We start from the raw sequence: 23,243 nt of genomic DNA, 5'->3' as shown, positions 1-23,243 counted from the left end.
ATTTTTTTTTTGTCTTTGTGTGTGTGTTACACATAAGTGAAGGAACTCACAGGGCTCCCCTGGGTCTAGAATTATAGGTGGTTATGAGCCTCTTGACGCACATGCTGGGAATTTAACTCAGGTCCTCTGGAAGATCAGCAAGCACTTTCAACTGCTGAGCCATCTCCCCAGCCCCAGAGCCCATTTTCATCTAGAGTACAAAGGCAAATTCCACAGCTTCTCACTGACCGTTCCCCAGTATCCTTTTAAAGGAAGTTCACAGGCTAAGGGGCTTCTGGGGACTCCGGACTGACACCTCCATTTGGCTTAGTCTCTGAGTTTGTCCTAGGTGATACTTGTTTCCTAGCACTTAGAAAGAGGTATAAACACACCATCAAAGGTCACAATGAGTGGCATGCGTTCAGGGCTGTGTGTGCTGCAGGTGAATGTCAGTGGTCTCTCACACACCAGGTCATCCCTTCTGCTGTCTCAAAAGAGTTGTGAGATTCATTCTTTACTCTCATTCTATCGGGGAGCACGAGGAAGGACGACTCATCTGCCCAGCTTTCACCACCTGCTAGGCTCTGTTCCTTGGGTAGCCTGTTATGGTTACCCACAAACAACACCCACAGACTCCAGTACTGAGTGCCTGGTTCCCAGCTGGGGTTGCTGTTAGGGAGGCTGTGAACTCTAGATGAGCTCAGCATGGTGGAGGCCTTTGGCCCCAATCTCACTGTGTGTCTTGCTCCATGGAGATGAGAGGAATCCTAGCCACTCTTCTTGCCACCAAAGCACAAGCTCCTCCACCACACCTTCTTCACCATGTTGGACTGTAGCCTCTCAGATTGTGAGCCAAAAGAAACCTCTTCTCCTGCAAGCTGCTTCCTGTGGGATGTTCATCATCAATGAGAAAAGTAGCCTAAACAGCAGCTGCCTTGAGTTTCCTCGTGTGTGCCATGTAGACAGCCATACTCATTTGGAGGATGTTCAAATAACTCGTGTCTGGGATGCATGCACAGGCAGTGACTAAAAAAAGCCATGCCAATCAATGCTTCCGATGCTATTGGGGGGAGGGGGTCTTCCTACACCTCTCCCTGGATACTAGGTCTCTCCAGGTGTGTTTGCTGTAGGGGGTCTCACTGGTTGGTCAGCATGTCCCAGAGGCTTCAAATCAGCAGTTCTGTCTTTCTGCTTAATTTTCATCTCTAACTCTCAATTCTGCCTCCACTCTTCTTATTCTCTGTGCACATACTTCCTTCTGCTCTTTATTAGGGAAAAAAAGACTGCCAGGTTTTCATAATCCTCTCTCTCTCTCTCTCTCTCTCTCTCTCTCTCTCTCTCTCTCTCTCTCTCTCTCTCAAAGTTATCCATATCCACTCTCCACCATTTCTTCTCTCCATGTTAAGGAGGACATTGTCTCCAGGATAAATGTCCTCTACCCAATGGAAGGACCCATACTCAAGAGACACAGTAACAAAGAAAGTACAGTGGCCCTGATAGTATTTTGTCTCCCCTGCTTCCAGTACACTGGTGCCTGCTCTCAATCAACCCACACATCCTCTGTGGCCTATCCTCCAAGAAAATGTCACTTGAAAAGTTGCTTCCAGACTCTTACCTTGCCTCCAAGCCAAGGACCCATCATTCTCTTGGCTCAAGTACCTGCCTTCTTGAACGGCTGTTCTGTCAAGTGGCTTATGTATCTTCCTGTTCACTTCTGAAGCCATACCCATCTGGCTTCTGCTTCTACCTACAACGGAAAGGCTTCCCTGGAATACTTGAGATTATGCATTGACTGAACCTAGAACTACCAGCCTGGTCCTCATTTCCCTAAACTCCACTAAGGTATCCAATATGGCCAACTCATTCTTCTAAACCTCTTGTTCCATGACTTCCATGAGGATATTTGGGTCTGCATTTTTAGGCTCATTACAAACAATCCCCTTTTCCACTTCTTAGAAGTGTGGAAAGCCATTTCCCCACACTCGCGCTAATGTTTATTCCCTGAGCTCTATGCCTTTTCTGGTGCTCTAAAGTTTTCTTTGTTTGATGACAGCCTAGCTCATCTTCAGTGCTCCCCTGAGGATCCTCTGCAAACATACCTCCTCTGCCTAGGCTCACATTTGAACTCAGATCCAAAGTGATAAGGAGAGTGCTGTGCATTTGTGGGAATCCTGCTCCTCATGAACTGTCTGACACTATAACACTTCTTCCCCAATCCTCCCACAGAGTACCTTTTTCTGACGATGTGTCTGTATATTGGAATTGGGCATGCATTACAGTGCTGTGCCTGGAATATAGTGGGCTGTCATATTAAAGCCCACCACAAAAGCACTAACCATATCTCCAAATGAGAAATCAGGGCCTTTGAGTTCAGGCCAGGTGATTTTCCAAAACTCTGGAAATGTCCATTTGCACTAGCTGTAAGGTCAGGGAAGATGATCAACATGTGATTTGGCAAACTGGGAGGATGCTAAGAATGCTACTGTAAAGTGCCACTGATCTTCAAGGGGACCTTGTCCTTGAATGACAGAAGAGGTCATAAAACCCAATGTGAAGTAAACCACGCAAGGACATGCCTGCTTGGCGATGCTAAGAGATTATAAAATTGTGTTCTCAGACATGGCTCTTAAATGATTTCTCATTGTGTACCTTGTTATTGTTGTACTTTAGACAAAATATAAAGGAAAAGGTTTGTAGGTAGAATTATGTAATAACAGGGGCTCAGTTTGTGAAGTGTACACCTTTCAAGCACGAGAACCTGAATTTGAGCACCGGAATCCATTTTTTAAAAAGTGGGATGTGTGGTACATGTTCACCATCTTAGCACTGGGAAGGCAGAGATCAAAGGATCCCTGGAGCTCACCGGCCAGGCAGTCTTGCCTACTTGGTAAGTTCCCAGTCAGTAAGAGACATAGTCTCAAAGGCGGTAGACATCATTTCTGGGGAGTGACAGCTCTTACCTACACACACACACACACACACACACACACACACACACACATACACACACACACACACACACACACACACACACACAGAGATAGAGAGAGAGAGGAAACCATCCTTGAAGACCTGCTTGGTGCCAGGCTGTCATAAAGACTTCCTCTGTCTCTCTCCATCACTCTCTGCCCCATGGTTTGCCATGCCTCTGCCACATGCTTTCTCCACCATGACATCTGTCCTCACTGTGGACTGGGATCATCAGAACCAGGAACCATGGATTGAACTCTCTGGAATCATAAGCTGAAAGACATCTTTTCCCCCTTAAGTTACATCAGATGCTTTGCCATAGTGACAAAAGGCTAATGCACCATTCTGTGTGTGAATTACCACCATACTTTGCAGATAAAAGACGAGGTGAGTGATTGACTTCTGTCCCATAAGGGGTCAGCTGTGAACTACAAACTCATCCAGGAGACACGGGCCCCATCCCCTGCCACCCTAGTGCAACAGCTCACTTGTTCCTTGTGAGAAGTGCTGGGCTCTCCAATGAGTCAGTGGCCAGAGCTGGTCTGCTCACAGCAATGCCAGCTCAGCCCCTTCTCCAATATAGGAGCCTCTTCTCAGGCAGACTAGACTTCCTCTAATTGGCTCACAGCCCCTGATTAGCTTCCTTGAGGCACAGACTTGAGACAGGGAAAATAAATGATTCCTTGGCCTGGAATAGAGTCTCCTTTTGAAAGGAAGAGAAGGAAATCAGTAGGAGGGACATTCCCCCTACTTCTCCCAGAGCCGCTGGGATCACCACCTGTGTCGTTTGCCACTGCAATTATTTGGGCTAACAAAATGGTACTATCCATCAATCCAGTTCGACTGCTCTGCCCTCAAACAGAAGCCGTCCCATTCATCAGAATGGAGGCCCTCCACTGGGTCTACAGTGCCATTAAACTATCAACAGGCGATCGCTAAGGCGAAGCAAAATAAAAAACAACTGTTAACTGAATGGAAATAATTTTTCTTTTTTTCCCAAACATCCTGGCCAGCAGAGTCCTTTGTCTGGCTGTCAGCAGAGCCAACGTGGGCTGGGTCTCAGATCTTTGTGTTTCCATGCAGTCTGTGTTTGAGAGGCCAACAGAAACACTTGCAATGCAATGGCTGAGCCCAGGTAAGCGGGTTTCTCTCTCAGCAGGGCAAGCTGCTTGACGATAAAGAGGGGGAAATGCGTATGCATTTGTGTGATAAAGCAGGCTTAATGATTCCCGAGGGGAAGGAACCTGGGAGCCATGCAGTCGCAACTTAGGTTCAAAACGGATCCACGCAGGGCCAATTAACGTGCAAATATGTATGTGCTGAACCTGCACTCCATCCGTCATGTGCGCGTGGAAATTGGGCCATTTATCTGTTATATTATGTATGTGACATCTTAGTTTGGTTCTTACAGGCTGCTTGGGGACAAAGAGGCCATGTGCTCTGCAGCTAGCAGAGGGAATTTAAGATAAATTCTTCAGCTGTCGTCAACGGTGCAAGGCACAGAATTCAGTTGGAAGATAAAGCTTTTCCGTCGGCAGGGTTTTAATGTCTCTCCATGGCCCGTGTGGTGTCTTATTAAAACTGTGTGTGGTGAGGGAGGGTGGCATATGCCGTGAGGAGTTATTGGCACAGACAGCTTGCTGTCATGTTTCCTGAGTCCGGATTTAGCAAACGTTATTCACATATTCGCTGTCAATCTGCAGAGAGAACAGAGAGCTGGCGAAGCCATTCACACTCTCTTCTGCGGGCTTGTAATTCTTTTTGTTTGCCCTTAACCCACGTCTCTGCCACAGGTAAAGTCTGTTCTGCTCAAATTACAACTGTTTGTCTGTATTTAAGCAAAAAATAAAAAATAAAAGCAAAAAGTGATTGGAGACAGAAAGGGGCCTCACCCTCACCAATGCTGTTACCGAATCCATTGTTATTCACCTACAAGAACACAAGAACATGCTGTTTGTTCATAAATTTAAATCTCACATTAAATAATAGTGACCACTTGCTTTGATGAATTGCCATTAGAAATTCAATTAATAAAAGGTTACCTCCCTACAGTAGTGGAAAACAAATACGTTTTGGCTGCAAGAATGACAACTTAGACTTAAAAGCAACAGTTAGGAAAAGAGGAGACACACTGTTTAAAATATGTGTTCTACCTGGGGAAGGGAAACTCAGCAGATGAGTGAATGAATCAGCAGATGAGTGAATGAACTGTGTTTGTTCTGTGGTTTCAGCTGTGTTCAGGTACTCACACCCTTAATTCTCTCCATCCCTCTACTCTCTCCTAATCCCAGCCTCTACTTCCTGTAGGCTGACACATGGACAGGTAATTTTTCTACCATACCCTCCTGCACATGGTATCCTGCCCAAAATCAGGGGAACAAATGACCTCAGAATGAATCTCTGAAACTGTAGCCAAAACAAATCATTCTTCCCTCATGTCTGGTATTTGTCCACAGCCACGAAAGGCTATTACCTTCCTTCACACCTCTTTTCTCGCCTTCCCTCCCTCCCCTTCCTTCCCCCCTAATCCTGCCTTCTTTCCTCTCTCTCCTCTTCTTCCCAGTCCTCCTTCTCTTCTCTGTTTTCCCCAATAGATTCATTTCCCTCGGTTCTGCAAATTACATACTAAAAGCACACCCACCTTAAACATAAACCCATCCATTTTCCATATGGGAGTTAGCTATACAACCAAACCCTAAAGAAGTTGTAGAGCATTTCCACCACCCAGAAAGGCCCCCCAGGGCCCCCCTTTAGTTTATCACTTGAGATGAGTGATGCCTGTTTTCTTATGTGTGCAAATGAAACAGGGTACATTCTTCCACTGAGGTCAGGTGCTTTCTCACACAGCAGTCCAGTTGTGTGATTCATGAGGCCATCTCACATAGCCGTGGCTGAATCTGGATGGCAGCCTTGCAGCCACTGCATCCTACAGCATGATTTGCTTATAAACTGGCTAATGGCTCATGCCATTTCCAGCATGGAGCCATGAGAATAAAACCTCCAAGAATATTCCTGCCTGCATCTGCTGGTGGATGGTAGCATGCATTTTCTGTAGCTCTGCCAGTAGATGCAGACTTGTCAGGTCCTTCAACATCGCTTCAATCAGGACACAAAGTACTTCTGCCTTCCCAACCAATACTTTTTAATCAAGGCTAGAGTGATAAACATCTTGCCACAGAAAGCTGCTAGAAAATGGAAAAGGGGAAACAGGAAACATACAAGGGTTTATTTTTATTATTAATATTGTTTATTTGTTTATTTGTTTTCCATTAGCTGAATGTTTTAAGTTGTCCTGTGTGGCAAAAATGTGAGAGAATGCCTTAGAGAGGGGAAGGAATGAAAAATGTTTAAGCATCAGGCAGCTGTCTGTGACGCTGACCACAGGAAGCTGGCTTGTGGCCTAGTGTTGAGAAGCGGCCCTTAATGAGTAACAAAGTAGGGACCTACTGAACACCACCTGTGCTCCAGGCAGTAACCTAGGTGGTTTACACATCAGGGCAATCAGAGTTCAACACTGCACCCTGACAAACATGGCTCGGATTCATTCCTCCATTGAATGATTCTTGGAAAGTTTGAGTGTTCCTTAGCCTCAGTTTACCTGTCGTGAAATGGACATTGTGACAGTGGCTAGAGCCCAAGATTTTTCTGAGTATTTTACAGCACAATAATGAAAACAATGGAAGCATCCCTTTAATACTGAGGACATGAAAGGTATTTACTAATGGAACTATGCATTGTGCTCCCTGCAAACTGCCTGGGCAGCTACCACCATCATCCTTTTCATGTTCTCCAAAGCCTCATGGGTGGAGGTGTCAGCAAGATGACTCAGGTAGGAAAGGCACTGGCTGCCAAGTTTAACAATCTGAGTTCTGTCCCCAGGCTCACATAGTGGGAGCGAGAAGTGACTCCCACAAAGTCGCTTCTGACCTCCACAACACATACACAAAAATAAGTAGGTCAATCAATAAATAAAATAATGTTTGAGTCTCCATGAGGTGTGTATGGTTATTTGTATTCTGAAAATGAGGAAATAATGTTTTTGAATGTAACTTGTTCAAGTGATTGGTTCCAGGGCTGCTGGGAGACAAGAGTTCTTAGGAACCAGGTGAGACTGGGACTCCTGGTCTCCACACCGTCTCTGAAACTCTTGGCCCTTCCTGATGATCTCTGTGCAAATCCTCACCTCACTATTCATGCTCAGTACCGACCTGCACTGCTTATGTACCACACACCTTGTGAAACAACAAAGAACTGTCCTACCCATCAGTGTAGATACTGGCAGATCCACTCCTGAGTGGCCCCCTCATGTTTGTAGGGTCTCCCAGATCCCCCTCCATGAGCTTTATTCCACAACAGCCACGTAACAGAGCAGAGGAGGCACAGTTTTCTTTGAGGTAGTGAAAATGATCCAGGTCACCAGATTTGATCTCCAGGTTGTGACTTGAGAATAAGAGAGGAGAGGCTTTGTGGATGCCCTCTTGAGATAACCATGACACTATGGACAGTTTCCAGCCAGTGGACACTTTGCTGGAGACCCATGATCAACATCTACTAACATATTCTTCTCTTATGTTGTCAGCATCTGCCAAAATTCTCATCAGACCCTGGAGGCTGAATGGGGAAAAGAAGGACTGTCCAAGGCAAGTAAGAAGACCAGCTTTGAAATCCCCACCCGCATTCTAGGCTGCTCAGAGCATGCTCTGTGAGCAAGGGGCCAGCCCAACCCAGCACCACAGAAAACATGCCACAGACAGCAAACCTAAGCACCAGCCCCAGGGAGAAGAAGCACAGCCAGGAAACTTAGTTCACTCCAAAGAAGGAACCCACTTCAAAATGTCCCCAAAGACAGCAAAGCCATGTTTCCTACCTCAACTTGGCCAGCAGCAGGACTCGCCAAAACCTGCACATTAAAGAAAAAAAGACATTAGTATCGATTCAACAAGAAGGTAATTGCATTAATTGTCTTTCTAAAGGAGCTGGCATCAATAATTTGTTATAACCAGAGGGGACTAGTGGACAGCCCACAAGAGCACGTGCACACACACACACACACACACACACACACACACAGAGAGAGAGAGAGAGAGAGAGAGAGAGAGGCACAAACATATACACAGACACAGAGTTGCACATACATATACACTTTTACTTAGAGAGACACATAGGCATACAAATATACCCACAGAGACACAGACATTCACACACAGGCACACACAAACACACATACAGGTACACACACACACACACACACACACACACACACTTCCACCAAGCACAGCAACAACAGATTCATCTTCAAAGTCCTGTGAAAAGGTGAAGAGGATAATTAGTATTTTCAACACATTATAGCGAGCTTGCCAGGAGGCAAAAGGGGGAAGGCCATGTGCAAAGTCGCACAGTGAGGAGAAAATGAACACCGAGGAGCCAAAGGCATTGATGGCAATTCTTTCTCATTAATGACATTTTTAGGGTATTTTGTTCCTTCAGTTCTGAGCCAGCCTTATGAGAGTTACAGTGCCAGCAACAACTGCAGCCCGTGTGAGCGAAGTGCTTCACAATATTGTGAAGTAAGGAGTCCTGGAAGGCTTTGTGCCAGATTCTTCATGGTGGTTTTCCTCATTTAACCCCCAGAACAACTTTTATTATCCCCTCTTCATAGATGAGAATACCAGGGCTTAGAAAACTTAGGTAACTTTCCCCAAGATCTGGAAGTTATTAAGTGCAGAGAATTAGATTTGATCCCAAGATAAAGGCACCTCAAGCTCCTACCCAGAAGCCCACAGTATACCGGAAGTTCAGATAGAGATGCCAGCCACTGAGTTCACATTAGCTTTAGTGAAAGGATCCTCTTTCTAGGGGTTAGTAGGATTTCGTATGGTGTGTGTGTGTGTGTGTGTGTGTATGCATGCGTGCATGTGCATATATGCAGGTGCCTGTGGATATCAGAAGAGGACATTGGACCCCCTGGAGCTGTAGTTACAGGCAATTTTGGGCTGCCATGTGGGCGCTGGGAATTGAACCTGGGTCTTCTGGAAGAGCAGCAAGTGCTCTTAACCATCTGATGTGGTTGATATATTGTTCACCCCAATAAACCGATCTGGGGTTCAGAGAACAGAACAGTCACTAGATAGACATAAAGGTCAGAAAATGGTGGCACTCACACCTTTAATCCTAGCATTCTGAGGCAGAGATCCATGCAGATCTCTGTGAGTTCAAAGCCACACTAGGAATAGCCAGGCAAGGTGGCACATGCCTTTAATCCCAGGAAGTGATGGCAGGAAGCAGAAAGGTATATAAGGCATGAGGACCAGGAACTAGAGGTCTTTTTAAGCTTTTAGGCTTTTAACAGTTCAACTGAGATCCACTCAGACAAAGACTCAGAAGCTTCCAGTTTGAGGAAAAAAGATCAGCTGAGGAATTGGCAAGGTGAGGTTGGATGTGGCTTGTTCAGTTTCTCTGATCTTTCAGTGTTCACCCCAATACCTGGCTCTGGATTTATTTTTATTAATAAGACCTTTTAAGATTCCTGTTACAATCTGAGCCATCTCTCCAGGTCCATATTGTTTATGTTGTTGTGTGCGTATGAGTATGCACACATATGTTGTATGTCATACATGTGTGATCACATATGTGAGCATGTGTGTGTGTTGAGGTCAAAGAACATTCTTAGCTTCATCCCTCAGGGACCATCCACCTCAGTTTTGGAGACAGGGTCTCTCACTGGGACCGGGGACTTGTCAACCAGGCTGGACCAGATAGACAAAAGGCCCCAGAGATTCATGTGTCTCCACCTCCTCTGAGCTTGAATTATAAGCACATGCCACCATATACAGCATTTTTTAGATGAGTTTTTGGACATCAAATGCGGGTCTTCATGCTCACAGTGAAAGCAGTTTACTGACTTAGTCACTTTCCCACTCCCAGGGATTTGTGTTTTCCAAATCACTTCTACAAACTTTCTGCCTGCAGTTTTCCTGGAGATTTGAGACTGATTCAGACAATCTCAATGACATTTTCCTATCAGAAAATCAGACTACCAGCTGGTCCAGTGCTGCTTGTCTGTCATCCTGACTTATCAGAAAGTTGAGGTGGGAGAATGGCCTTCTTGGGCTACAAAGGGTGTTCAAGAGAAGTCTGGCAACTTAGTGAGCCCAAACCTCAGAATAAAATGCAAAAAGAGGTTGGGGACATATCTCAGTGGTAGAACACTTGCTTAGCACAGGTAAGGCCATGATTTAATCTTTAATATAATGTGGGGATTTAAAATGAAAAGTGCTAATAAGTTCAGTGTACACTGAATTAAATTCTCCAAAATCATACATTGATGTCCTAATCCCTGTGTGAAGATGCTTCCTAAGTGAGACCTTAGGAAATAGCAACACTGTCCATTGAGAGGACATCACAGGGCAAGGTCTCTGGTGCCCATATAATAGAACACCAGAGGCTTTGCTTCCTGTCCACACCCACACCCTTACTAAGAAGGTCATATAGAGACACAGTGAAAAGGCAGCCACCAAAGCTCTTGTGAGGTCTTGAACTTCCAGCCTACAGAACCACAAGACTCCACTGCTGTTCTGAAAGCTACCTGTCTGTGTGTCTTTATAGAAGCTGACTTGGACATTGACTGGTACCAGCTCACAGCTGTGAATCCAGCAAAGGACTTAGGAAGGCATGGTCCCTGACTTAGCGGAGCAGCCCCCCTGCAGCTTACTGTATCTCAGCCCACCCTAGCACTGTCTCACCCACACTCACCAGAAAGGCATCAGCCCTCCCCAGAGCCATCTGCCCCAAATGGGGAGGGGAGCAGACATAGCTCCCGCCCCACAGAGAATCTTTCATGTCTCATTATCTTTCCAAGCCAGAGTCTAGCCTTCAGGCTGACCTCACCCAACAGAGTTCATGAGCCATGGCCGAGCACTTAATAGGCTGGGATCTATGAAAACCACCATGAGGAATAATGGTGGTCACAGACCAGAGCTATGTCATGCCTCCCTCCCTGCACAGCTCTGGAAGAGTCTGGGATGCTGCAACCATTGCCACATCCTTAAAGTACAAGGAGATCCCTCAGCTGCATAGCTTCATGTGTGTGTGTGTGTGTGTGTGTGTGTGTGTGTGTGTGTGTGTGTGTGTGTGCACATACACTTTCACTTTTCCCTGTAGTCCCCTAAGAGCAGTGATGAGGGATAAATTTGACGTTCAACAGCTGCAGGGTTCAGGCAGACTCAGCTCCTCTCTCCACACAAACAAGGGCAGCGCAGTCCTCAGCCGACCCCTCACAAGCATGGGCTACACAGTCCTCAGCCGACTTCTCTTGTTTCCTCTACCTCATCATCTGAGTGTGTTTCCTCACATTTTTGTGCATTTCTTGTTGCAAAATCCCTTGATCAACCCCCCAAAATAGGCAACCCCACTCTTTACAATTATTGCAAACACATACTAATATGGAGAAGCATGCACACAACTCTTGTAACAAAGGCTAACATGATACTATCATGATCAAAACACTATAGAGGCTTAAATATAGGGTTACACACTCAGCTACCTATAAGAGGACAAGATGATGGAAGCCGCTGAACTTAGGGGGAACTAGAGATTTCCTACCCTAACTAAAGCCATTTGCAGCAGCTTTTAACGGGCAACATGTGGCTCCAGACAAATAAAGCCTAAGTACCCTAGAAGTGGCTGTTGAACATCGAGTTTATGATCCAGTGTGCTTCCAACCTGCCACTACGGGGAGCATGTGGCCCAGGACAGCTGTGAATGTGACTTGACACAATTGTAGGCTTAAACATTCTGAAGTCTTCTCTTGGCGACTTCTCTTCATAACACTATTGCATGATTCTCAATTGTAAACTTCACTAGACGATAAAGTTGAATTGCAATGTCAAAATGCTAGGCATGCTTGCAAGCCCAATAAATAGGGATACATCTATACTTTAAAATATGATGCAACATCTCCACATGTGCATGTGTACACACCTACACAGACACATGTGTGCAACACACACAAACACACACACACGCACACACTAAAGGAAAGAAAGGTGCACTACACACTGCACCTTTCACACATAAGACAGGAACAAATACTAACATAGCTAATGTCTATATACATCATCCATTCTCCCCCATACAAGCACAGGTGCCTATCTGAAAGGCGTCTGTAGGGTACACACCAAGATGATGAAACGTTCATCTCTGAAGAACAGCCTGGAACTTTACTGGGACCTGGTGTGTTCCTGAAAGCGATGGAAAATTTTCCTTTCTCAGTTGTTTGAAACTTTCCAACAGAGGATGTATTGGTTTATAAAGCTAAACCAACATTCAAAGCAATAAAGAAAACATAGCCTAACAATATTAGTAAAAGACCTTTTAGGAACCGTGGGGTTTCTTTTTTTAACCAAATAAAAATGACTCTCACCTGATTCTATATAGCGGCTCACGGTACAAAGTAAGGCACAAAGTCAGGGAGATGGTTGGGGCATTGAAATGATTGCTTGCAGTTATGGGGCCCTGGAATCCACATAAAAATGTTAGGTGTGGTGTCATGCACTGACGATCTCCAGACAGGAGAAGTGGAGACAGATGGCTCCCTGGGACTTCCTGGCCATCTTGCCCAGCCTACTTGGAGAATTCTAGAGAAATTAGAGATCTTATCTTAACAAGCAAGGTGGATGACATCAGAAGAATGAGAGCTGAGATTGTCTTCTGGCCTCCACATGCATGGGTACCTGTGCATGCACTCACACACAAAAAAAAATAATGCACATAGTAAAGCAGTACAGAGCTGTGGGGCTTGCAGCCAACTGGGAAGAAGCATGTTTTATTTATGACCTATGATTACACTTTGGATAAACATACTAAGAAACAAATGGCAAAATGTGATAGATCTGGGTATTCATTTGCAACGCTCCCAGCTCAGGGCTTACTCAGAAAGGTACACCCACAGGCCGATGGCCTGTCTGTACCCTGGGATGGCTGAGTGCAGACCGGACACACCGGAGTGAGCCACAGAAGCCAGTGGGACGAGGGCTCTTTAAAGGATGGCAGGCTGCAGCCCTTGGCTTTGATCTTGTCCAAGGCAGCAGCCATCAGAGACTGTGCAGTGGGGGGCTGATCTGATTAGAGGCCTGCTGCTGGTGGGCCATTCTGCAGCCCAGCACAGGGCACAGAAGGGACATGGAAAACTCCCAGCAGGACAAGAGGGAACGCTTTGTTCCGGCGTTTCTTTATTCCTTTAATCATTTCTCTTGCTCTCCCCCAGTTCCCGACTTGCCTTTGAAATCCCGACATGAAGGCTTCCCTCTTCCCTTGTGCTAAGAACTTGTTGTCCAGGGTTCCATTTCAACTCTCACCTCCAAAATGCACTGCCATATCCCATCCACAGACAGGGAATCCAAGACTGGGGACTGGAAGCCTTTACCTCACATGACACCAGGAGTGTCAGACGCTAGAATGGAGCCCAGCTCTGACATTGGAAGAGACTTCAGGGCAGACAGACATTTTGGCACCGAAGATTCACAGCCACCAGGGCTGAGTCCACTGCTATTGAGGAAGCCAAGGTCCAACCAGTCACCTGGCCTCGCTCCACATGTTTCTGAATGCTGTCTGGGGCCCTAGCAAGTCTCTCTGTCACCTGGACCCTCTGCTGACAGCCTGTGGCACCTGTCTGTAGGCTGTGCACTTATGGTACACAGGTCTCTTGGTCCCGCAGGACAGAAACTTGAAAGGATTGAAGTGTGGAGAAGAATGTGTTCACATGCTGGATGGAACTCACTGTAAATAGTCCAGATAAGATCAAAGAGGCTTAATTACTTCTCTGGCAAGTGGAGGGACTGTGAGCTGAGCCCCAGCTTTCCACAATGAGAGATGCTGCTCTCTGCACAGCTTGGCCATACTCCAACCCAGAAAAATAGACCCACACAACTACCTCCCATTCCTTAATGGAACATTATTCCATCCCCATCTTGTTGATGGATATGGAGGCTCTGCTATGCCCCGCCCCCCCATGTTCCAGCATTCACTTCTGGATCCTTATGACTCGCAAATGCTACTGCATGTGGCCTGCCAGGCAAGAAGACAGAATTATCACATCCTTTCTTAAGCCCTGGCATGCTGGGCCTTCAGATCTCTCTCCCCATCAGTAAATGTCACCACGGTGCTGAACAGGTAACCCTTTGCCTGTGAAGTCAGCATGTCACTTTAGCAGACCTTCCGGGTAAGGGCCCAGGAGGACATGATCGCTGGGACAGCATGGAAGTGATCGCTTCTGTTGATAATCATACAAATGAAAATGTTAAGTCGCCAAGTCCTGGGGTCTGCTGGTAATCTCTGCTAGGCTGCCAGGCCGTCTGCAGCTTAAGAGATGCCTAACACCAGCACAGGCATGAATGTACAAGCATGGCGGGGGGGTGAGGGGTGGGGAGGGGGTTCCTGCTTGCCTGGTTTCTTCAGCTTTACTTTCTGTTTTTGTTCTGGAAGGATGTCTCAGGTGGACTTAGAAGCCTACAGTCACTCTCAGACCTGAGACCCCAGCCCTCTCCCATCTAGCTCAGGGTAGAAGTCAAAGCTCATAAATACTGCAAAGCCTGTCTTTTCCACCCACCATGCTGGCCAGGCTTCACCAGTGAGACTAACTGGGGGGTGGTATGCTATTTTTCCTTCATTCCCAATGAGGATCTGTGAATTTCCAGAGGGTTCAAAGGAAGCCATAGAGGAGTTGGGTTTGAGATATGTGCCCTAGTGTACCCAAGGGGACCAGCTTCAAGGTAATATGACCTTGGTGTCAAGGGTTACTGGGTTACATCACCAGCCCTTGTCACCAGGAGAGTAAGACAGCCTCTTGATTCATTTTGAGATAATAGGAAATGTCTAGCTTCCTGTCTTTGCAAAGTCACTGTGAATAAAGGAACCAGACATCAGAATGGGCTTTCTCCATGAACTTGAGTCAACTCTGCTTGAATGGGTTGAATCTCTGGGTGGTTGTCATTGGTGGGAACATCACCACTTGGTGCTCTGTCATGAAAAAACTGGTGGGGCTTAAAATAGACTTAAGTCTGGTAGTAAGACAAGTGGAGGTCCCGCCAGTTAGGAGCTGGGTGACCTTGAAGAGTCCTCTGGAGCCTTGCTTTGGGAAGCATTTCCAATGGGAGTATTGTTAATAAGCAGCAGCTCCCATCCAGCTTCCACTATGATCTAGTATCCGCTTGTGGCCCAGCATCCACCTGTGGTCCAACATTCATCTATGGCACAACTGCCCATGGTCCAGCTTCCACCTGCAGTGGCCACATTACCTGGTTCCCCTTCACTGTCAACTTGGCGTATTTAGAATTTTCTAGAAATCCCTAGAACAGGTGTGTGAAGATATTTTTAGAAAGATTAAACTGAGGTAAGAAAACCTAAGCACAAGCAGCACCGTCTACAGGCTAGAGTCCTGAACTGGATGCAAAGGAAAAGAAAGTGAGCGGCAGCATCCATTTCTCCCTGCTCCCCAACCATGATGCCCTGTGACCAGTGGCCACATACTCCTGCCTGTCACTATCACTTCTGCTCTCTGGGGAGCTGTACCCTCAAACTGTGAGCCAGAAATCAGTTCCCCTTCCTAAAATTGCCTTTGGAGGAGATTTTGTCACAGCAACAAGAAAAGTGACTCATCCACCTGGACACCCAGAACGCTGAGGAGGCTCGGAAACCAAGGCGGGGTTCAGAGCTTGATTGTGTCAGTCTGTTTGTGCTACCACTTTGGCCAGTGCAGGGACTTAAAGCAGCCTCGCATTCTTTGGTGCACTGAGCATCGAGATCCATGTTGCTGACTCCTGTGTCCAGTCAGGCTCTAAGAGGAGCTTAAGCAGTGGATTCCAGCGGGAGGGGCACTGCTACAAGTCTGGCCAAGTCTACAAGTGTCACCGGGAGCATTCTCCGAATGTAAGACTAATTACCCCAGGGCAACCATCCTGGAGAAGCCACATTTGGGAAACGTGAAACCAGTCCCAGTTGACTCTGAACTTCAGCCTTGTCTTCTGATGTCTTAGGTAGATCAGATGCCCTGGAGCGCCCATCTTTCAGTTGAATGCTACCAAGATACTCCATGAGAACTTGTGCCCAGCAAGCCTAATCTAGTCTTGTGGCCCACAAAATCTTGAATGTAATCAATAGTTAGTGGGTTTGGAAGCACTTTATTACACAACAATTGACAAACATACAAAAGGTACTTAGCACTGCTAAGCCTATAATTTTAGACTTGGAAAATGGAAATTATAACATTTCACAAGATTGTTGTGAGAATTAAGCAAAATAATGCATCCAAAGTGCTTGGCACAGTCCCTGGTCCATGGTAAGCTGCAGGTTCTGTGAGCCAGAGAGCTCCTGAGCCCTCTGCGTGACCACATGCAATTACAATCACTTTTGTTTACTGTCACTCCTGGTCTTCAGAGCACCGGACCTGGTGTCCAACTGGTAAAGTGCACGTAGACTGCCGTGGAGTTAAAAATACTCACCTTTATCAATCCTCACAGCCAGCAAGCTGAGCATCCTGCAGGAAAGGTGCTGCCCTTCTCTCTGTTTCCCCTCATTTGGAAATGGACACCAAATCCTGTCTTGCTTTTCTGAATAGGTATGGGGGGAGAACATGAAGCTTGGAATGAAGATAGAATGGCCAGCTCTGGCTTGGATGGCTTTGTGCAGTGCCTTTAACCTGGGTACCTAGAGTACCAACCCCACTGCATTCCAGATCACCTACAGGATGCTTTTTTAAAGCCTGGAACACCTCCCTCCCCTCTATTTTTTCATTACATGTGTATGTGCAAATGGTGTGCCTGCATATATGTTTACATATGTGTGAGTGCCTGTGCCTGTGCAGGTGTGCATGCCCATGTGTATGGAGCCCAGAAATTGGCCTGGAAAGAGATTTGAACACTCTACCTTATTAATTGAGTCAGGCTTTCAACTGAACTCCGAGCTCATTAAGCCAGCCAGCTCTCTCCAGGGATACCCTGTTCCTGCCTCCCAAGGACAGGGATTAGAGCAGGCCACCATGCCCACCCAAGATTTAAGTGGGTCCTGGGGATTCAAACTCCTGTCTTTACGATTGTGGGGCAAGTGCTTTATACAGACCGAGTCATCTTCCCAGCTCCTCTTTCTTCCATTTTTTACCTAGGATTGGTTCTAAATACTGTGTCACCAAAACTCACACCAGATTTTTTAAAGTGTTAAAGAAAAGAACCTGTTCATGGATGAGATTCATCATCCTACCTCCATCCCCACCCTAACCAAAGTCTGTAGTACCAGGCAAGTCCAATGAATACACATCACTTAAAATTCCTCTTGAAAGTGCACAGCATCTTTCGTGACAATCCTCACTTGTCAGGAATGAAATACTTACTTGCAGTTACTTCGGAATTTTAGCAGCCTGCAAGCTCAGAACAGTTTGCTTATGGTGCTGAAGCACACTTTGAATCTAGGGCACAGAGGATTGTGAGAGGTCAGGAGGTCATGGGGCTGAGAGTAAAAGCGAGACACTCTGGGGGCAGGGAATCAGGAAAGTCTCACAAAGCCCTGCCCTTGTCTTGCCCTTGAAACGGGTTTATCAGAAAGGTTAGAGTAGTCACAGCACAGGGTTGATGGGTATCTGCGTCTGAGCTGCCATGTCCCCATCAGTCACTCTGACACATGCTGGAAGACACTAGGGAGGCTGGAAACATGACTGATGCTTAATTACATGGAAGAGAGGGGGCTGGGTTTGTAAGAGAAGTGGATGCTGGTGCTCCCAAAGTCCCTTCCAGTGGTACCCCACCACCTCTGAAGAAAGTAGCAAATGGGATTGTTTTCTTCTCTAAGGACCCCTTTGTTGGGAGTAGAATGCAAGGGTATTTATTTCTTTACTATTTGAGTGGGATGTTTATGTGTATGATGGAGGAGGTGTGTGTGTGGAGATCAGAAGGCAGCTCTGGGCTTGGTTCTCACCTTCCAGCTTTTTGTGGGTTCTGGAGACTGAGCTACAGTCAACAGGCCTACATGGAAGTACCCCCCCCCCCCCCCCCGCGCTGAGCCAACTCACCACCCAAAGTTTAAAGGCTCCTAAGAAGGCCCTGTTCAACAGTTCACTGGTGTGGGGGGTACATTTTGTCACTCTGACAAAACACTCGAGGAAACAAGGGAAGAGAGATATATTTGGGCTCATGGTTATAGAGGTTCAGTCTATGGCCAGTGGGCTCCATCGCCTCTGGGACCACCTTGGTGAGGGAGAGCATCATGGGAAAAGAACATAAAGAGAAAGCTGCTGACATCATGTCAACTAGGAAGTAGAGAGAAATAGAGGAAGGGTCTGGGAACAATATTCCTTTCAAAGGGATGAAACCCAATACCTACTTCCACAGTAGGGCACTCCATCTCTTAATAAGTCATTCACCAACCAACTCATCTATGGGCTAATAAAAGAATGAAGCCAGTACCAACCCCCTGCTCTCTCCACTTGGCTCCACATCCTAGAAGGCTATTCACCTATGAACTTTTTGGTGGATTAATCCATTGATAATGTTAGCATCCCCATGGTACAGTCATCTCTCAATCATTCACCCTCTCAAGCCTTTTGTGGGGGACACTTCATCTCAAGCCACAACATCTGGCAATCTAGAAATAGAAGTAAATTTGCTTTAGAGCCCTCCTTAACCTGATATATATATAAAATGCAGATCAAGGTTTATGGGACAAAATGATATCTTTTAGTATGTATGCACATGTGTAAATATGTGCCTATGTGATGGAAAAAGTAAATAGGAAAGCAAGCTAGGTGTCCAACAATAGGGGATTGGCTCAGTATCCTGATCCATTCCTGTCTCATGAATAACTAAAGTGATCCCCAAGCAGAGACTGCGGCAACCTGAGCAAGGCTGTCACTCAGAGAACAGCTGAATATAAATGATCTCCACTACGTTAGAACAGGAGGCTCAGAGATTCTGCAGAGATGGCTCAGTGGAGAGAGAGCTTACTGTACAAGCATGAGGACCAGAATCTTATCCCAAATACCCACATAAAATCCAGGTATGGTGCTGTGCATCTGTATTCCCAGCTCTATGGAGACAGACACAGACAGATCCCAGAGGCCTGATGACCAGCCTGTCTGGAAGAAATGATGAGCTCCAGGTTCAGTGAGAGCTCAAAAAACAAGGTGGAGAGCAATAGAGGAAGATACCTGAGGTTAACCTCTGGATTCCATATATGCACACACACACACACACACACACACACACACACACACACACACAGGAGGCAGCTGGGGGAGACCAGGAATGTTTGAAGGAAGCATAAAAATGTTGAATTCTCTGGAATATCCAATATCCGTCGGCTACTTTCTCCTGCCTGCACTGTGAGTCTTCTATAGTAAGCAATTGCAGAGGATATAATTGTCTAGACTGTGTCTAGCTCCTGCTGGTCCTTTCAGATCATCTACCCACTGTCCTAAAGTCCTCTGCCTCAGGAACTGGTGACCCCACAGCAAAGGCAAGCTGTGTGACTCCAACCAATATAAAGCAAAGAGACAAGAAAGGTAATGTGGGTTTTGTGCATTTCATGTGTCAGCCACTGTGCCCAGGGCTTTATTTACTCTCTAAGCCCTCAGAGCCCACCATGAGGGACTTTCCCCTCACAATGTTGTCAATGCTACAGAAATTCAGGCTGTGGGGCTCTCCCAGAGAGCACAGCACGCAATGTTCTGCAGCCTAACCTTCCTTCTTCGCCATCAGTCACAGATGGACAATAGTGGGATGTGCTGCCTTCTCTATACCTGTCTCTCCCCTGCCCAGCCTTCCTGGTATGGTCTGAATTGCTCTGAGATCCCTGCTGGAATCCCCATGATCTTCCCTCTGGTTACAGTGTCTCGAATCCCATAAACTGGGATGCTTTCTCTCCAGTCTAAAGGACTTGACTCATGCTACATGTCTACCCTGGAAGTGCTGTTACTCTGGGAGATGTGTAGAACATAACATCTGGGCAGGATGTTATGGGGTGGGGTTGGAGTCAACACCTGGCCTGGAATGTGTGATGTCAAGGTGAAAGATGCTGGGCACCAGTTATAACCCAAAACTCTAACTGAGTAGAGGGAACACTTCCCTTTTTAGCAATCCAATATCATATCTCCTCCTAAAGGCATCTCCAAATCCTTTCTGAGAAGCCACCCCTCCCATGTGTTATAAGATCTCAGTGAGGAGGTGTGTGGAAATGGCTCATCACACCTTTGGGTCATAAAAAGAGTAAACCCATCAATCTCTTTTTCAGGGTTTACTTTTAATTTTTAATTGGGTGTGGCAACGTGTGCATGTGATTGCAGTTGCCCACAGAGGCCAGAAGAAGGCTTCTGATGCCCATTACCTAGATCTGAAGTTATGTGGGCTGCCTAATGTGAGTTCTGGGAAACAAATTCTGGTCCTCTGCAGGAGCAGCAATTACTCTTAAGCACTAAGCATCTCTCCAGCCCTCAGACTCATCTTAATGCCCGCTGCACTTTAGAATCACACAGGGAGCTACAACAGGCTGCTACCAGATATGTCCCGAACATTCTAAGGGCATCAGTGTGGGAAAGGAACTGGATGTGAGAACTGCATCATAAGTCTGAGAAGCAAGTAGACCTGCACTCGGGTTGGACCAGTGATCTAGGGGTGGATGCAAATGGCTGGAGTGGGTTCTGTCTAGAATAGCTTTGCTGAGATCATATCTGCTCCCCAGAACTGCAGCCCTGTTTTTGAAACATTTTTTTTTGTCATTTCCTAACTGATTCTCTTACCATCCTTCAGGTACCAAAGTTGCAACCTCTCTGATTCCTTTTTATTGAACATAGGGATTGCGAAACATGGACAGTAGGCATAGTGACCCAAAGGCTGCATGAGAAGGCCACTCAGGGAGAGGCAGCAGAGTGTCCAGAAATGATAGGTGTGGCTGGGAGGTGGCTCAGGGGTAAAGTGAATGCCTTGGAAGCATGAGAACCTGAGTTAAACATGTCACACGCCCTAAAGTAGCATGCATTTGCAATCCCTGCAGCAAAGAAGTAGAGACAAGAGGGCTTGGGGCTTGCTGGATAGCCAGTCTAGCTGAACTGGTAGACATTGGATTCCAGTGAGAAATCCAGCTGGAAGACAAAAGTGGATTGATCCTAAGAAACAACGACCAAGGCTATCCTCTGACCGCCACATACTTTTACAACACAGATACATACTGCACCCACACATGCATCTGCACACATATGACCACATACACACCCCAATCCACAAAAGAAATTCCGGGGTCTCCAGTTAATGACTGGCAGAAAGGACTGAATGTCCACTATGGTAAACCTTGAGATAGGAGGTTGGAGGGATGGCAAAGAGCACTTGCTCTTCTTGCAGAGGATCCAAGTTTGGTTTCCAGCACCCACATTGTGTGGCTCACAACCACCTATAACTCCAGCTCCAGGGCCTCCAATGCCCTCTTCTAGTTTCTGTGGTTACCTACAAGTGCATAGTGTACATACATACACTCACTGACTCATAGATAGATAGATAGATAGATAGATAGATAGATAGATAGATAGATAGATAGATAGATAGATAGGTAGGTAGGTAGGTAGGTAGGTAGGTAGATAGATAGATAGATAGATAGATAGATAGATAGATAGATAGATAGATAGATATGATAGAGATGATAGATAATAAATCTTTTTTTTAAAGGCTCATACTTCTGTTGATTCTCTGTTTTATTTCTATTCTAATCAAACTTTCTGTTTCTGTTCCAAGCATTTCCATACTTCTGCTAACTTTTGGCTTGCTTGTTATTTTCTGGTTCCTGGAGGTGTCCAGGTTGAACTATCATGTCAGGTCAAACCAAAGCCCAGGTTGAACTTTGGATGTCAATACTTATATCTGCTTGCCTCCCACTTTGCATCATCTCCTAAGTTTTAGTATGTTGTATCATCATTTTCATCTATTTTGAGATTTATTCCCTTTGACTTTCTATTTTGTGAAACGGTGGTTCAAGAATGCATTCCATAGTGTGTGTTTACTGCTGTGGGATGTCTTTCTGTATGCTGTGAATATGTGTTACTCCCATTGGCTAATAAATAAAGCTGTAATGGGACACAGGTAAAGCCACGGAACACACGGCGATACGTAGATTAATAGTTATGGGTTGAATTAAGTTGTAAGAGCTAGCTATCAAGAAGCCTGAGCCAATAGGCCATAGAATTTGCAATTACTATTAAGCCCCTGAATTATTATTTTATAAGCAGCTGCGGGACTGCAGGGCCTGAGCGGGACCAGAGAAACTTTGCAGCTACAGTTTACTTGTGAATTTTTCTATTCTTTCTGTTACTGATGTCTAGTTTCATCCGGCTGCAGTCAAAAAAAAAAAAAGACATGTGAAGTGATTTTAATTTTCTTGAATTTGTTAAGATTTCCTGTGTGATATCATATGCAATGTGTCTTTGAGACTGTTGCATATAAAGTTGAAATTATATGCGTTGTGCTGGCGTCAGATGGAAGGTTCTTTACATGTCTAATTTGATCCTTTTTGTTTATAATGCCATTCACTCCATTTTCCTGTTAAATTCTTTTTAAAAAAAATAACAGTAGAAGAGGAGACACTTCAAATGTATTTTATGATTTTACCATCACCCTGATACTCCAAATCATAAGTAAGATACCACAAAAACTCTACAGATGCAATGACCATAAACATCCTTCCTAACACACCAGCAAACTGTATCCAACAGCACACTATGAAGACTGTACCACATGACCACATGGGGTTTACTCCTGGGATTCAAGCCTAGTTCAACAGATGTAAATCTATGAATCCCATAAAACAAGATAAAAGAGAAACCCACATGATCACGTCAATAGATACAAGACACAGTAAAACTAAACATCATCATAATCAAAATGCTAAACTCCCAAAGTTATACAAAGACCTTATCCCAACCCAATAAAAGCCACAATTAACATCAACAAAACAATAACAATAGTCAGAAGTAAGTGACTAACTTCATAACTATGAGATAGGAAGAGACTGAAACCCTTTGCTCTATGCAGTTCTAGAAATAGTAGCCAAAGCAAATAAACAAGAAAAAAAACAAATAAAAAGAAATTAGAAAGAAGTAAAATGTCCCCTTCTTCCAGATGATATGATCACATAGAAAAACCCAGTGATAGCACAAACCATATTATAATTAATAAACACAATAAGTAAAATTTCAAAATACAGAAGCAACATTCAAAATCAGTTGCATTTCTACAAACAATGAACAAACCACAAAGAAAACACACTCTAGT

General features: G+C 45.5%; 1 protein-coding gene across 22 annotated transcripts in view; it reads right to left on the bottom strand.

Moving 5' to 3' along the window:
• The window catches only part of Rbfox1 (RNA binding fox-1 homolog 1), a 2,167,575-nt gene that overhangs the window by 1,703,546 nt on the left and 440,786 nt on the right, over positions 1 to 23,243 (bottom strand). For all 22 annotated transcript variants that reach the window (XM_052759361.1, XM_052759367.1, XM_052759363.1 and 19 more), the window contains one exon: positions 7,817 to 7,849. In XM_052759361.1, the coding sequence (XP_052615321.1) occupies positions 7,817 to 7,849 (33 nt within the window). The remainder of the gene's footprint in view (positions 1 to 7,816; positions 7,850 to 23,243) is intronic.

Source organism: Peromyscus californicus, unplaced genomic scaffold (genome assembly GCF_007827085.1).
Source record: "Peromyscus californicus insignis strain IS unplaced genomic scaffold, ASM782708v3 Scaffold_3__1_contigs__length_106647218, whole genome shotgun sequence".
NCBI lineage: Eukaryota > Metazoa > Chordata > Mammalia > Rodentia > Cricetidae > Peromyscus > Peromyscus californicus.
This window is presented reverse-complemented; position numbering and strand designations above follow the sequence as displayed.